This window comes from Prionailurus bengalensis, chromosome B1 (genome assembly GCF_016509475.1).
Source record: "Prionailurus bengalensis isolate Pbe53 chromosome B1, Fcat_Pben_1.1_paternal_pri, whole genome shotgun sequence".
NCBI classification, from domain to species: domain Eukaryota; kingdom Metazoa; phylum Chordata; class Mammalia; order Carnivora; family Felidae; genus Prionailurus; species Prionailurus bengalensis.
Window position 1 is genome coordinate 150829167 of NC_057344.1, and position 17577 is coordinate 150846743.

Consider the following 17577-nt stretch of genomic DNA (forward strand, 5'->3'; position numbering starts at 1 on the left):
TGCTGAGGTACTACGGTTACATTTGGCCCTCACAATGTGTTTGACATGTTCTGTTTTAGCACTGTGTTGGATTATTAGCCCACAAAACAAGTTCACCTTGATCTTTTACATTAAATATAAACTAGCTCAGGGACGAAATTTGACATAAATCTACATCTGTGACGTTTCCATCTAAAGAAGGCAGAAATAAAACAGGGCTTTGGGCTAGGTTACAATAAAACATCAGAAGTGCCAGAAACACAAGTCTTGAAGCTCTATCAGTCAGGAGGTATGGCAAGTGCCCCTCCTGAACAGAATCAGAATCACTGCTCAGCCATAAACAACAGCATCCCACTGATGCAGGGCAACCTCCCCACACTGACATTATCTGGAAAGATCCGAGTGACGGTTACTTTCTTCCTTTTTCTACTCTCTACAACTTTTAATGCTTCTTTCTTGTTGAAACTTCAGAAGTGGACTCAGAAGAAAGAGAAAGGAAAAAAGCTTTCGAGAATGAAGATGCTTTTAAAACATCTGACCTTAGCCAACCTGTTGGAGACTCTGCTTGTCATGCCACTAGATGGATTGTGGAATATTACAGTTCAATGGTATGCTGGAGAGCTCCTCTGCAAAGTTCTCAGCTATCTGAAGCTTTTCTCCATGTATGCCCCAGCTTTCATGATGGTAGTGATCAGCCTAGACCGCTCCCTGGCCATCACAAGGCCTCTAGCTGTGAAAAGCAATGGCAAGCTCGGACAGTCCATGATTGGCTTGGCATGGCTCCTCAGTAGTATCCTTGCTGGACCACAGGTAAACCATTATCATGAACTTGTTTGGATATGGCAATCACAGATTTCCTATCTAATCTTGAGTATTGTATTGTATTATTGTATGTCAAAGGCAGTATTGTATTGTCTTCGAGAGCTTGGATTCTGGAAATTCAAGAGCAAAGTTTAATCCTGGCTGTTACCTTGGGCAAATTTTTAGCTTCTCTGGGTTTCAGTTCCTTCATTTATAAAATGGAGGTAATGCCCATATTATGCAACTTTTGTAAAGATAAGAAGAACAATGTATTAAAGTGTCTAGCATAATCTCTAGTACATAGTAAATGCTCCTCAAAAAATGTGGCTATTGTCCAATTGGACCTCATCCCCATCTTATTCTTTCCTCTAGTTCTTCTTTTGCTCTGGTTGATACAGTAAATGGAGAGAATATTTAGGAACTATGGAATTTGCATAGGTAGAAAGTATTTATAATTTGTCTTATTTGGGATTTCTTGAGTGGAAACTAATCTGTTTCTGTCGCAACTTAGAACTATTGTCAGCTAGTATGTTGTTCTGGAGTTTGCAGCTGGGTGGGACTGAATAAAGAGGAAAAGTGGGAAACCCCGGACTTCTGAAATCTGAATATTTCTCTGAGATTGACTTGAGCTTTTCTGGAAAAAGTTTAGACCATAACAGGCTGTTAGCAAAATCAGGTACAGGTAGATATTGTTCCAGATTGTCCTCATCTGAGGCAACCTGGTTAATTGGCCTGTAGAATTTGCCTTTTTTTCAACAGTCATATCTCTGAAGAAAAGGACACGGTCTTACAAATAGCAAAGATTCCCTAATAACAGATGAGTAAATTGTCTCTATGCTTGTAAATGTATCGTATGATGATGAACCCAGGGTACAAGGATGTGTCAAGAAGTGGCATCAAGGTTAATCAGGATGTTCCCAAAATCTACCACTACAAATGGAATTTATGTAGACATTCTAAATGAGCCAGGTGCTTTAAAAAACAAAAAGAAGAAACATAAAACAACAAAAAATCCTGCCATGCAAAACTCATTAAATACAGTTAAAACACTAAAAAGTTGGGCCACCAAATTTTCACCACCAATTCCTCACTTAACTAATATTTCATGGATATTAGATCAATTTAGTTGGGGTGTGTTTTATGGCAGGAGGAATGGGAAAAACTAAAGTACTTTGATGTTCCTGGATAAAGGCATATGACGATTCTCACAGTGACTGAATATACAAGAATGGGTATAGTAAATACGTCTCTTGAAATGAGACTATTTAGCTAAGGCTATGGTTTAAGTTTTCCATTTTGTTTCTCTAAATTAAGAGTGTTGCCTATTTATTCTTTTTCTTAGGAAAGATAAACAAGTTAGGTTCTTCACACTGAGCATGATACTGATGGTTTCAAAGAAACCACCCCCCAAGAAAATGTAATTCAGTTGTGGAGACAATACTTTTATAAAACTAATACAACCATATACTAAACATTTATAAAACCTAGTACCAGTGTAAGAAGGAGAAATGAGTAAGAGTTGAAATGGTAAAGGAATGATTTAAGAAAAAAGTAGGATAAGCTGAGTTTTTTCAGATGAATGGTATTTGGATAGAAAAAAAAGTCAAGGATCACATATATTTTTCAGGAAAGGTTGAAATGTGTGATTAATTTTCACGGGACACTTATCTGGCTGAAGTGAAAGATTGAGAGGTGGCACCAGCAGGATATCAGATTTGGTGGTTGCTCCCTTGTCTTCCACTTCTCGTGTACTATTTGTCATAAAACATCATGATCATGCATTTGCTCGTCTTTGTCATTAAGGAATAGACTCTTAAACGGTGGAGACTCTGTTGTGTTCAACTTCATTAACATTCACTGTACATAATAGGACAACTAGCAGAAATAGAAACTTTAAATGTTCAGATGATCTAATTTCTCTGCAGATCAAATAAATCCTTCACTTTTTCCTTTAAAAACAAATTGGCTTCATTCATTTAAATGAATGAATGAAAGGTATAATGGACCTATATTATAGAAGACATTGATAACCAGGGGAAATTCTGAAATTAATGTGGGAGCCACATATCCTTTGTGAGTCCTATGCAAGAAATAAAATGATTTTTTAACAAAAATATTTTAGGAAAATTTTCATAGACCCAAATAATTGTGAGAAACAGAGAAACCTTTTCTGAATTTTCTGGCAATGAAATGATTAGGTTGGTGGCTAGGGTGGTCTCAGAAAGCATTGATTTTAAGAGGGACATTTCAAACAAAAAACAAAGTTTGGCAACAAATCGGATTTAAGGAGATAAAGAGAACGGTATAAACTAAAGCTCTAATATTTTTAGCCAAGGAGTTTTAACAGTGAAACTATTGAAATAGGCAGGTAGGTTGAGAACAGAAGTGTCTCCCTGTTTGTTTCTCTGTTTGAAGGGGGAGGGAAGGCAAACTGTGAAAAGAGCTGAAAACATTTGCTTTAGGACATGATGATATCAGTATAAGGTCTTTGGAGAAGTGTAGCCGTTTGGAAAGTAGTTGGTAAGTTAGGATACTGATGAAAGTCTGAAGAAGTAGAAATAAGTCAAATTGTGATAATAACTGAAATGCAAATTAACAATTTCAACCTTCTCTAAGCACTGTCCCAGAGGGTATAATAAAAATATTGATTTATTAATTCAATTATCTTCATCTAAGTATGTCACAGCAATAATAGAAAGATAGTGCCAAATACTTATCTGTCTTGATACAGTAAAAAGAAATTATGAAATTAAGTTTGAATTGTTTAGGACTTTCATGTAATAGCCTGACCTCAAATACATCACTCTTCCTGAGAGATTTATGTGAATATGGGCCACAGAAAATGATGGTTTTCTTTTATTTGGTAAAACACATAATTCATCCTTACTTTCAGCAGCAGATTATATTTGTAAAGCACTTTGCCGAAGCTTCCTGAAAAACCTCACTCTGTGCAGCACATAACAGCCATGTTACTACCACCACCCCGTGTATCAGAGAACATACAAAGAGAATCTTTGAAAGCAATGGCGTGCACACCTTTCTGGCAGTAAGAAATGCATACTACATTGGGACTTTGTTCCTCACACACTTATAACTGGGAAAATTTTTCATAAAATATTCAACACCATTCTACTTCATTTTTTTTTTAAGTTTACTTATTTTGAGAGAGAGAACATGAGTCGGGAAGGGGCAGAAAGAGAGAGGGAGAGAGATAATCCCAAACAGACTTCGCACTGTCAGCACAGAGCCCCATGCAGGGCTCAATCCCACAAACTGTTAAGATCATGACCTGAGCCCAAATACAGTCAACCACTCAACTGACGCCCCTCCATTTCATTATTTACTGTTTCATTATTTACTGTTGATTGCCACTTACTGATGGGTACAATCTGCAGTGCAAAACCAACTGGTTTAAAGGGATTCATTGACTTTCTCAATGTCACTTGACCTGTTGGACTCATGTCTTTGTATTAAGTCTGGTTTTTCTTTTTATTATAGCTCTGTCTCTCTGCTGTCTCTCTGAATAAAAGAGGTTTTAATCCCATGACTAATGTTACACATGTTTAATGGGGAAGATGAAAGACTGAAAGGGCTTTTTACTTCTAGACTGTGGCACATAGTAAGCTTCACCATGCTCTATGGATAAGCCCACTGACAAAGGTGCATCCTGTAACGGCTAATTTACATTGAAAGGATGAATTTAATCATCATCCTCTGGTTTATATATTGATTGTCTATTGCTTGAGAAATTCTGTGATGGTCTGGGGATATATTTTCAGAAGTTCCAGCATAGCATAGCTCAACTTTCAAACTTTTTCCAGGTAATGGAACTTTTTTTAAAAAAAGCAAAATTCTAAGGGTGCCTGGTGGCTCAGTTGGTTGAGCGTCCAACTCTTGATTTAGGCTCAGGTCATGATCTCACTGTTCGTGAGATTGAGCCCCACATTGAACGTGGTGCTGACAGCACAGAGCCTCCTTGGGATTCTCTGTCCCTCTCTCTCTACCCCTCTCCCTCTCACGCTCGTTCTCTCTCTCTCTCTCTAAAAATAAATAAGTAAACTTAAAACAAAAAAAGCAAAATTCTATCTGGAGCCCCAATGAAACATACAAGTGGAGCTGTTCTTGCTAAAGAGACGTAAGGGAAGCCAATCTTCTGCTTGACCATTTACTAGCCCTGCTCATGGTCTCTAAAGACCTTAGATTTCCCTGAAACAAAGCTTGGAAGACAATAGGATAGTAGAAATGGCATGAATATTGGATTTTAACAAAGTTGGTTTCAAATCTCAATGCTGTCTCTTACCATCTCTGTGGTTCTGAGTAAATTACTGTAACTAAGTTTAAAAGCTAATTGTGAAGAATAAATTATAAAGATACATAAAATCATCTAGTACAAGACTTAATTTTTAAACACTCTGATAATGTTCATTCCTTCCTCTCCTCCTGCTTTCATTCCTTTGTTCATAAAGAGTTTTTGAAGTCAGGAGATAAAATAATAGGGAAATACGAGTATGAAAATTAAATGATCCTTTAAGAGACAGCAAAGAGAATTGGCTTACATAAAGATTCCAATTTCTCAAAATTATAACATTCATTCTGACTGATAAGTAAGTTTAGCCAATCTACTCCCTAGTCACCAGGCTGTCCTGCTCATTCTGAAAGCTATATATGCTGATGCATAATCGTTCTAGTCTTAAAGATATCATTTGTAACAGTCAAATAAGAAAGGAAGGAAGGAAGGGAGGAGGAAGGTAGGAAGGAAGAAGGCAGGCAGGCAAGGAGGGAGGCAAGGAGGGAAGGAAGAGGGAGAAAAGAAAAAGGAAAGGAAGGGAAAGGAAGAGAAGGAACAAACATGACCTGAAAGGCAATCTGCTTTAAGACTATGTGTGGTTAGGTTCGTAAGTGCATGTTGAGGATAAAACATTTCTTGAATTAGATGTGTCCGTATCTAATCAAAAATCACATGCTTTCCAATGACAGTCATTTACCACAAGAGTTACAGAGTAGCAGTTTATTTGCAGAAGTTCATACCACTAGCTTATCCATGTTAATATGGAGCATACATTCGGACAGCTTTTAAATTCTAACATTAACCCAGGTCGGAAGGCATGATATATGAGACATCCTTTTGGTCTTTGGTGTAAAGATACATGGCTGGGGGTGCCTCGGTGGCTCAGTCAGTTGAGCATCCAACTTCAGCTCAGGTCATGATCTTGCAGTTCATGAGTTCGGGCTTCACATCGGACTCACTGTTGTCAGCGCAGAACCTGCTAAGGATCCTCTGTCCCGGCCCTCTCTCTGTCTCTCCCTGTCTGTGCTCTCTCAAAAATAAACGAACATTAAATAAATATATATATATTATGTATATAAATTTATATAAATTTATATATAAATATAAATATAAAATTTTATATATAAATTTATATAAAATTATATAAATGTATATTCATGTATGTGTATATATATGTATATATATGTATGTGTGTATATATATATATATATAATATATATACATGCACTTGACAGGAATGGAATGTGTTTCTGAACTTGACAAGGAGCTTAAATTCAATAAATAAATGTCACACGTGTACAATATGCCAAGAACTATACTGGAACATAGTAGTAGCATACTAAATACATGAATAACAACAATAATGATGATGATGATAAATGTTAGTTATTGAAGACATAAATATGTGCCGGGAAATATGCTAAATCCTTTTGCATGCATTATTTCCTGTAAGGCTCCCAACAACTCTCTATATTGGATACAATTATCTTTTTTTTCATTCATAAAGAAACTAAGGTTAAGAATGTTATATACAACGCCCAAGATTACTGTCTAGTAAGTGTGGGTGTCAGTATATCCAGTTAACTCCATACCCAGAGCTTTTAAATACTACACTATATCACACCATGCAATGTTGTCTATTTCCTTTTTTCCTGTAGGATGCTGGAGAAGGATATGGCAGGAAAGTCTTAAGTTGAGAATAGATGCTAAAGAGCTATAAGGAAATAATATATGGTATACATTTACAAATATATAAATAAACATATGAATACACATTTATAAGTTGTGTGCCCTGAAATTTTTTTCATAATAATGTTTATAACTCATATAAGTGCTGTGTGCCAGGCATTATTAGAAATGCTTGGCAAGTATTAAATCATTTAATTGTCTTGACAGCCCCTAGAGGTAAATACTATTAACATCTCTGTTTTATAGATGAGGAAACTGAATGAAGTACATTATCTAAAAATAATTACCTCTTGGGGCTTCCCAGGTGGCTCAGTTGGTTAAGCGTCTGACACTTCCTTTCGGCTCAGGTCATGATCTCACTGTTCACAGGTTCGAGCCCCATGTCGTGCTCTTTGCTGACAGAGTGAAGCCTACTTAGGACTCTCTCTCTCTCTCCCTCTCTCTGCACCTCCTCTGCTTGCTCATGCTTTCTCTCAAAATAAATAAACATTTAAAAATAGTAATAAAGATAATTACCTCCGGAAAAGATTAGACAATAACGTAATTAGTCTGGGATAAGGTGAGGGTTAAAAATAATACTCTAAGAAGCATATGCAAATGACTGTAAAGAAGGAAAACATACTTCTCTCATTTATGGAAAAATAAAGCAAATACTGATGAGAACTGAGGTCAGGTATGAGAAAGGAGAAACAAAGAAATTAAAGAAATATAATCCAAAGACGAAAAAAAAAAACCAACAAACAACCCACGAACTAAAGTAGATCCCTATACTAATCATTCAAATGAACATGACATTGGAGCACAAAATAAACTGAACCTAGGCTAAAACAATTTATGAGAAAGTAAGATTCTGAGTTACCATAACACTTTACCATATCACTCTTTTAGCACTTATCACAGTCTACCTAGTACGTACGACAGGTGTCACAACCATGCTATTATCTCCCCTACCAAATTTTAAAGTCTCTGATAACAGGATATATCTGGTTCATCTTTTATGACAGAGAGCACCTAGAGTAGTTTTTGAACAAGGAGTTGCTTTAAAAATAAGCGTTTATTAAACGAAGATGATATCAGCTCAAATCATAGTACTTTATTTCAAAGTCAGATTAAATTTCCTTATAACGTGCAGCCCAGTGACAAATACTTGAGGCAGGCACAATATACCTTTTCTCCAGGAACTCCTTACTGTCTTTAAGTTAATGCTTTGCTAGAGGGAAAAACAACCTTAGCTTGAGGATAGCTAGGCCTCCCGTGTCCTGTGAGTTTTCTTTAGCATATGAAAATCTCTTTTGAGAGGGAGGGAGCCAAAACATAAGAGACTCTTAAAAACTGAGAACAAACTGAGGGTTGATGGCTGGTGGGAGGGAGGGATGGGTGGGTGATGGGTATTGAGGAGGGCACCTGCTGGGATGAACACTGGGTGTTGTATGGAAACCAATTTGACAATAAATTTCATATTTAAAAAAAAAAAAGAAAGAAAATCCCTTTGGAAACACACTCCTTTGACTTTACCTTCCCCAACTCCCAAGTACATAATCAGTCTCTCCTCAGGCTCCAGGCACCTCTTCCACCCAGAGGACCTGTCCTGGTGCTTTTTTTTTTTTTTTAATGTTTTTAACGTTTATTTATTTTTGAGACAGAGAGAGACAGAGCATGAACGGGGGAGGGTCAGAGAGAGAGGGAGACACAGAATCTGAAGCAGGCTCCAGGCTCTGAGCTGTCAGCACAGAGCCCGACGCGGGGCTCGAACTCACAAACCGCGAGATCACGACCTGAGCCGAAGTTGGCCGCTTCACCGACGGAGCCACCCAGGCGCCCCTGTCCTGGTGCTTTAATAAATCATCTTTTTGCACCAGGAAAAAAAAAGCCATTTTATTGAAAGTTTTATCATATTAACTTAAAAAGATGAAATATTAAAGTGAAAATGTGGCCTAGTGCAGAGAAGAAAGTCAAACTCGGATCATCTGGGTCCAAGTATGATCAGGAAGTTGTGGAGGGAAGTACCTAAGGTTTTAAAGAAATACTAGATTCTCAAGTTCTTTGTAAAGTAACTCTTCCAAAGACTCACAACATCTGTTGGGTCAAATTCAGAACTGAACTTTAAATTTAAAGTCAGTCTGCAAAGAAGTATGGAAAACTTAAATGGTTACTTTGTGATACGGAAAAAGATCGGGATTATAAAACAGAATTAGCTGAATACATGTTTGAGTTTCTGAGCTTTAAATTTGATGATATGATCATTGTGCACCCTCTAGTGGATTAATTTAACAATACTATTTTGTCCTTGAAAAAAGATCTGAAACTGAAAATCAACATTTTAATTACAAATAAAAGATAGAGCATTATATTTTATATTATTTTACTTATATTTTATTTAGAGTTTATTATATTTATATTATATTAAATTTCTCTACAAGCAAAGAAAGGAAATATAGGGTTGTTGTGTTTTTTTAAAAGCATACTCCACTACCACTCCATCACCCCAAAAAGGAAACAAATCCTGGGCCTGTGGAATTAATTAAGTTAATTGGATTTATTAATTCAATTAAAGACTTTAAAAAATAAATACTGTCCCTCAATTGCTTAAAATTTTTAAAATCCTGTAACGTTTTTGTTTGAATTTATTTGCTATTAGTTTTAAAATGCTTGGTCACTCTTATATTTTCATTTTAATAATGTGTCATGGTAAAATGAAGTTTCTCAGTGGAGAAGCTTGGAAATGACTAGGTAAGAAGTTCACTTGATAAATAGGGAAAATTTCAGTGTATATTCATTAGTATGTGTTTTTGAAAAGTACTTGGCAACATTTCTTTATTCTTTCTTATTTCAAATTTTTATTTAAATTCTAGATAGTTAACATATGGTAAATTGGTTTCAGGTGTACAATTTAGTCATTCATGAGTTACATATAACACCCCATGCTCATCCCAACGAGTGCCCTCCTTAATATCCATCACCCATCTAACCCATTCCCCACCCGCCTTTCACCATCAACCTTCAGTCTGTTCTCTTATGGTTTCCCTTCCTCTCTTTTTTCCCCTTTCCCTATCTTTACCTGTTTTGTTTCTTAAATTCCACATGTGAGTGAAATCATATGGGATTTGTCTTTGACTGACTTATTTCACTTAGCATAATACACTCCAGCTCCATATATGTCGTTGCAAATGGCAAGATTTCATTCTTTTTGATGACTGATGACTGAATAATATTCCATTATATATATATATATATATATATATATATATACCACCTCTTCTTTATACATTCATCGATTGATGGACATTTGGATTCTTTCCATAGTTTGGCTATTGGTTTTTGTTGTTGTTTTATTTTATTTTATTTTATTTTATTTTATTTTATTTTATTTTATTTTATTTTTATGTTATGTTATGTTATGTTATGTTATGTTATGTTATGTTACTTTATTTTACTTGTTTCAGGGAGAGCATAGTCAGGGAAGAGGGGCAGAGGGGGAGAGAGAGAGAGACAAAATCTTAAGCAGGCTCTACACTCAGCATGCAGCCTGATGCAGGACTCAATCCCACAACCCTGGGCCATGACCTGAGCCAAAATCAACTGACTCAGCCACCCAGGCACCACCATAGTTTGGTTATTATTGATAATGCTGCTATAAACCTCGGGTGATATGCCCCCTCAATCAGTATTTTTGTATCCTTTGGATAAACACCAGTGTAATTGCTGGCTTGTAAGTACTTCTATTTTTAACTTTTTAGGAACCTCAATACTGTTTTCTACAGTGGCTGCACCAGTTTGCATTCCCACAAATGGGGCAAGGGGGTTCCCCTTTCTCTGCTTCCTTGCCAGTATCTGTTTCCTGAGTTGCTAACATTAACCATTCTGACAGGTGTGAGGTGGTATCTCATTGTGATTTTGATTTGCATTGTCTTGATGATGAGTGATGTTCAGCATCTTTTCATGTGGATGTTAGCCATCTGTATATCTTTGGAAAAATGTCTGTTCATGGCTCTGCCTGTTTCTTAACTGGACTATTTGGTTTTGGGTGTTGAGTTTCATAAATACTTTATAAATTTTGGATACTAACTCTTTATCAGATATGTCATTTGCAAATATCTTCTCCTATTCTGTAGGCTGCCTTTAAGTTTTGTTGACTGTTCCTTTCGCTGTGCAGAAGCTTTTTATCTTGATTAAATCCCAATAGTTTATTTTTGCTTTTGTTTCCCTTGCCTCCAGTTACATGTCTAGTAAGAAGTTGCTACAGCTGATGTCAAAGAGGTTGCTACCTATGTTCTCCTGTAGGATTTGGCTTCCTGTCTCACATTTAGGTCTTTCATCCATTTTGAATTTATTTTTCTGTTTGGTATAAAAAGTCGTCTAGTTTCATTGTTCTGTATACTGCTGTCCAGTTTTCCCACCATCATTTGTTGAAGAGGCTGTCTTTTTTCCATTGGATATTCTTCCCTGCTTTGTAAAAGATTAGTTGACCATATAGTTGTGGGTCCATTTCTGGGTTTTCTGTTCTGTTCCATTGATCTATGTGTCTGTGTGCCAATACCATACTATCTGGTGATTGCAGCTTTGTAATATAACTGGACATCTGAAATTGTAATACTTCCAGCTTTGCTTTGCCTTTTCAAGATTCCTTTGGCTATTTGGGGTCTTTTGTTGTTCCATACAAATTTTACAATTGTTTGTTCTAGTTCTGTGAAAAATGCTGGTGGTATTTTGATAGGAGTTGCATTAAATGTGTAGATTTCTTGGGGTAGTATAGACTTTTTAACAATATTTGTTCTTCCAATCCATGAGCATGGAATATTTTTCCATTTCTTCCAGAAGTATTCCATAACTTTCAGTGTGCAGATATTTTACTTCATTGGCTAGGTTTATTCCTATCTGTCTTATGGTTTTTGGTTCAATTATAAATTAGATCAATTCTTTGATTTCTCTTTCTCCTGCTTCATTATTGATATATAGAAATGCAACAGATTTCTGTATGTTGATTTTCTATTCTACAACTTGGCTAAATTCACATATCAGTTCTAGTAATCTTCGGTGGAGTTTTTCAGTTTTTCTACATAGAGTAGCATGTTGTCTATGAATAGTGAAAGGTTGGTTTCTTCCTTGCCAATTTGTATGTTTTTTATTTCTTTTTGTTGTCTGATTGATGAGGCAAGACTACCATTACTATGGTAAATAACATTGGTGAGAGTGGACATCCTTGTCTTGTTAATGACTATAGAGGAAAAGCGCTGTTTTTTCCCATTGAGGATGATATTAGCTATGGGTTTTTCATACATGGCCTTTATGATGTTGAGGTATGTTCCTCTATCCCTACTTTGTTGAGGGTTTTTATGAATAATGTTGTATTTTGTCAAATGCTTTTTCTGCATCTATTGAGAGGATCATATGGTTCTTGTCTTTTATTAGTGTGGTGCATCACATTGATGTGCAAATATTAAACCACACCTGCAGCCCAGAAATGAATCCCTCTTGATCATGGTGAATAATTCCTTTCATGTACTGTTGGATTTGATTTATGAGTATCTTGTTGAGAATTTTTGCATCTATGTTCATCAGAGATATTGGCCTTTGGTGGGGTCTTTGTCTGGTTTTAGAATCAAGGTAATACTTGCCTTATAGAATGAGTTTGGAAGTTTCTTTCTATTTCTATTTTTTTTGGTGGGGGGAACAGTTTGAGAAGAATAGATATTAACTCTTCTTTAAATGTTTGGTAGAATTCCCCTGGGAAGGCATCTGGCCCTGGATTTTCGTTTGTTGGGAGATTTTTGATTACTGATTTAATTTCTTAACTAGTTACAAGTCTGTTCAGTTTTTTTTATTCCTTCCTGTTTGTTTTGGTAGTTTGTATGTTTCCAGGAATTTATCCACTTCTTCCAGATTGCCCAGTTCGTTGACATAAAATTTTTCCTAATATTCTCTTATAATTGTTTCATTTCTATGGTGTTGGTTGTGATCTCTTCTCTTTCATTTGTGATTTTATTTATTTGGGTCCTCTTTTCTTTTTGGTAAGTCTGGCTGGAGATGTATCAATTTTATTAATTTATTCAAAGAACCAGCTCTTAGTTTCATTGATCTCTTCTGCTGTTTTTGTTTGTTTCCACATCATTTATTTCTGCTCTAAGCTTTATTATTTCCCTTCCTTTTTTGGCTTTAGACTTTATTTGCTGTTCCTTTTCTAGCTCCTTTAGGTGTAAGGTTAGCTTGTGTATTTGAAACTTTTCTTGCTTTTTAAGGTAGGCCTGTATTGGGATACACTTCTCTCTTTTGACTACCTTTGCTACATCCCAAAGATTTTGAACTGTCATATTTTCATTATCATTTTTCTCCATATATTTGTTTTATTTCTTCTTTCATTTCTTAGTTAACCCATTTGTTCTTTAGTAGGATATTCTTTAATCTCCATGTATTTGTGGTCTTTCCAGATTTTTTCTTGTGGCTGACTTCAAGTTTCATAGCATTGTGGTCTTCAAATATGCATGGTATGAACTCAGTCTTTTTGTACTTGTTAAGGCCTGATTTGTGACCCAGTATGTGATGTATTCTGTACAATGTTCCATGTGAACTCAAAAAGGTGAATATTCTGCTATGTTAGGATGAAATGTTCTGAATGTATCTGTTAAGTCCATCTGGTCTAGTGTGTCATCAAAGCCATTTTTCCCTTGTTGATCTGCTTAGATGATCTGTCCATTGCTGTAAACGGGCTGTTTAAAGCCCCTTCCTATTACTGTATTATTATCAATGAATTTCTTTATGTTTGTTATTAATTGATTTATATCTTTGGGTTCTCCCAAATTGGGAGTATAAATATTTAGATCTTATTAGATATATTCTTAGATATTATTCTTAGATCTTCTGGTTGGATAGATCCTTTACTTACGATTTAGTGTCCTTCTTCATCACTTGTTACAATCTTTGGTTTAAAATCTAGTTTGTCTGATATAAGTATGGCTACTCTGACTTTCTTTTGATGTCCATTAGCATGATAAATTATTCTCCATCCTCTCAATTTCAACCTGCAGGTGTTTTTAGGTCTAAAATGAGCCTCTTGTAGGCAGCACAGCAATGGGTCTTATTTTTTTATCCATTCTGTTACCATATGTCTTTTGATTGGGGCATTTAGTCATTTTTACATTCAGAGTGATTAATTGATAGATATGAATTTAGTGCCATTGTATTACCTGTAAAGTCATTGTTTCTGGAGATTTTCTCTGTTCCTTCTAATGTTTGGTGTTATTGGTCTTTCTTTCCCACTCAAAGAGTCCCCTTTAATATTTCTCGCAGGGTTGGTTTAGTGATCACAAACTCTTAGTTTTTGTTTGTCTAGGAAATTCTTTATCATTCCTCCTATTCTGAATGACAGTCTTGTTGGATAATGCACTGATGGCTGAATATTTTTCCCATTTGGCACATTGACTATATCATGCCACTCCCTCTGGCCTGCCAAGTTTCTGTGGAGAGATCTGCTGCAAAACTTATTTGTCTTCCCTTGTAGGTTAATGATTTTTTTCCCTTCCTACTTTCAGGATTATTTCCTTATCTGTGTATTTTGCAAAGTTTACTACTATGTTTTACTGTTGGCCTCCTTTTGTTGATTTTTTTTTTTAATTTTTTTTTCAACGTTTATTTATTTTTGGGACAGAGAGAGACAGAGCATGAACGGGGGAGGGGCAGAGAGAGAGGGAGACACAGAATCGGAAGTAGGCTCCAGGCTCTGAGCCATCAGCCCAGAGCCTGACGCGGGGCTCGAACTCACGGACGGCAAGATCGTGACCTGGCTGAAGTCGGACGCTTAACCGACTGCGCCACCCAGGCGCCCCTCCTTTTGTTGATTTTGATGGGGGTTCTCTATGCCTTCTGGATTTCAATGTCTGTTTTCTTCCCCAGATTAGGGAAGTTTTCAGCTATAATTTACTCAAATAAACCCTCTGCCCCTTTTCCCCTCCTTCTTCTAGGACTCCTATGATACAAATATTATTATGCTTTATGGAGTCACTGAGTTCCCTAAGTCTACATTCATGATCCAATATTTTTCTCTCCTGCTTCTTTTCAACTTCATTATTTTCCCTAATTTCATCTTCTATATCACTTATTCTTTCCTTAGCTTCTTCCATCCTTGTTGTCATTACACTGATCAGTTTTGCATCTCAGTTACAACATTTTTTATTTCAGCTTGACTGGTTTTAATTCTTTCATCTCTGCAATAAGGGAATCCCTAGTGTCTTCTATACTTTTCTCAAGCTGAGGTAGTATCCTTATGATTGTTGTTTTAAATTCTAGTTCAGGCATATTACTTACATCTGTTTTGGTTAGATCCCTGGCTGCGACCTCTTCTTGTTCTTTCTTTTGGGATGAACTTTCCCATCTTAGCATTTGCCTAGATCTCTGTCTTCTATTGTTAAGAAAGACCGTTACGTTTCCTGCCTCTGAATATAATGGCTATATTAAGAAGAGGTTATATACTGTCCAGGGCCTGGCACTTCAGAAAGTTTTTTTGGTGTATGCTGTGTGCACCCTGCTGTAGTGTCTTGGCTGCTTTTTCCCCTCAGATCAGTCCTCTGCAGAGTTTCTTCTTACCTGCAGTGAGGAGTGTTTGGACCTTATCCTGATGTGGCAAGTTTTAACCAGTTGGTTTTGGTCTGCTTGTTAGAAAAGCCAAGATCCTGTTCCCCCTAGAGCTAAAGCGTTGCATCACTCTATGGTCAGTAGACTTGGTGCATATGGAGGGTGAGGGGCTTGTGCTGGTCTTCTGGGGGAGGGGCCTGCTGCACTGGTTCTCAGGCTGACTTGCCCTAGTAGAGGTGCACCTGCAGGGCACAGTGGGGCAAGGCTTGATATAAGCAGCTTCAGCCTCCACTGGGAGTGCTGTGTTGCTCACTGAAATCTGTCTGTGCTGATGGGTGGGTGAAAATGGTGCCACCTCACTTTCTTGTCCCAGGAAAGGGGAGTTCACACATATCTCTTTTCAGCAAGCCCTCACATAAGTGTGAACAATCTCTACTCTTGTGTTCCAGGCTTCCATCAGAACCCTGCCTTTACCTTGTCTGTGTCTGAGCTATCTGGTTCAGTGCTCCTGTGTTTTAGCTCAGGCATGTGGCTGGGTTTCCAAACTCCAAATTTTAGGGACATGCACTGACCTTTTAGGGAAAGTTCTCACTGCACTGTGGTTGGTGCCAGTTTTTCCCAGAAAAGAAGTCACACAACCATGCAGGGGCTCAGAGTTTATGATAAAACACAGCCAAAAACTGACTTCCAGGTTAGCTGTCCTCAGCAGGTGCCTCTGCTGCTATACTAATTAATGGGACCTCTCAATGGTGCCACCATTTCTTTTGTCCTCTGAGAGGCAAAGCCATCTCTCCCAAATACACTCCAATAAGGGGAAATGTCTTTTTCAGTGCAACCCAAAGGATCCTCAGAGCACACTGTCTGCTCCTGGGCCTCTGTCCTCCTTCCCCACAGGTGCATCGCTAAGCCTGCCAGGCATGATTCCAGCAATGGTGCAGACTTCTAAAACTTCAGACTTTGAGTTCTGCTGCTTGTAAAAACTTACAATAATCAGCCCCTTTCATTTTCCCAGTGAATGCTTTTGGGGAAGTGTTTTTCTTGTGCAATCCCCTGTATGCTGCTTTCTCTCTCTCCCCTCTCTCTGTGATCAGGGCTCCCTCCCCTCTACAGCACCTACAATTCATTTCTGCCCCAACAACTCTCCACAGTTCCTATCTTCCACTATGTGGCCATTTTTCTCCCTCTAGATGTGCAGATTGTCTCTCAGTCCTCAGACCAATTACTTGCGTGTTCAGAATGATTTTATATTTATCTGGCTGTGTTCAAGGAATGAGGCAAGCATAGGGTCCCCCTACTACTCTGTCATCTTTGCAACGTTTCTTAAATGGTTGATTCATTTGTGTTTCAAAAACAACAAAATAATTTCACACTTAGAGAAAGGTTGCAAGAATCATACAGTTTTCTGGAATATCTTTCCCTCAGTTTCCCCAAATATTAACATTTTACTACATTACTTATTTGCTTTGTTTCCTATAATTTTTTTCTAAATTGTTTAAAAGTAAATTCAGATATGATGTCCCTTTTGATACTTCAGTGTTGGTTTTTTTTTTTTTTGTTTTGTTTTGTTTTGTTTTTTCTGGCACATACCCACAGTACAAGTATCAAACAAAAATCAGGAAATTAACACTGAAAAAATACTATTCTAATCTATAGAACTTATTCATACCTGAGCAACTGTCCCAAAAATGTTCCTTTTAACAAAAAAGAATCCAAGGTTATAATCCAAGATAGCAAAGAAGTGATGGTTAGTACCTGTCAATGCATTATATAAGGAAGCAGATGTTGTCAGTTGGTCCCATTATTGGCTATGTTAATTTAATTATTTGGTTATCTACTGTAAAGTTATTAATTTTACTCTTTATAAGAAAAGCTGTCTTGCAGGTAAATACTTCAAGATGATGTTAATACCCTGCTTTCTTCAAATTTCATCCATGTTTTTACCATCCATTGATGATGCTTGCCTGAATCACTTATTATTACCATTTGGTAATCACTACTTTCATTATTCCTTATACATTATTTGGCTTTCTACAGTAACAAAGAGCTTTTTCCCCCTCCCCATTTATTTGTAGTCATTCTTTTTTAATTACTATCAGCAAGAATTCATGGATTCTTCATTTTATTGTTAATCATTCCTTTTATCAGGATTTTTGTTGTTGTTGTTTTGTGGGTTTTTTGGTTTATTTATTTTTGGTTTTGTTTTCAATGCTTACACTGTCCCAGATTTGACTAATGGGAGTACTTTCAAGCTGGCT

The 17577-nt window shown here is 36.8% G+C and overlaps 1 protein-coding gene across 2 annotated transcripts in view; it reads left to right on the forward strand.

Moving 5' to 3' along the window:
- GNRHR (gonadotropin releasing hormone receptor) overlaps positions 1 to 17577 on the forward strand; it is a 21723-nt gene continuing 4146 nt past the window's right edge. Inside the window, exon 1 of one of the 2 annotated variants that reach the window (XM_043572570.1) lies at positions 1 to 789. In XM_043572570.1, coding sequence (XP_043428505.1) covers positions 271 to 789 — 519 coding nt within the window. In that variant the 5' untranslated portion in view covers positions 1 to 270. The remainder of the gene's footprint in view (positions 790 to 17577) is intronic. The other variant, XM_043572569.1, reaches the window with a different exon arrangement.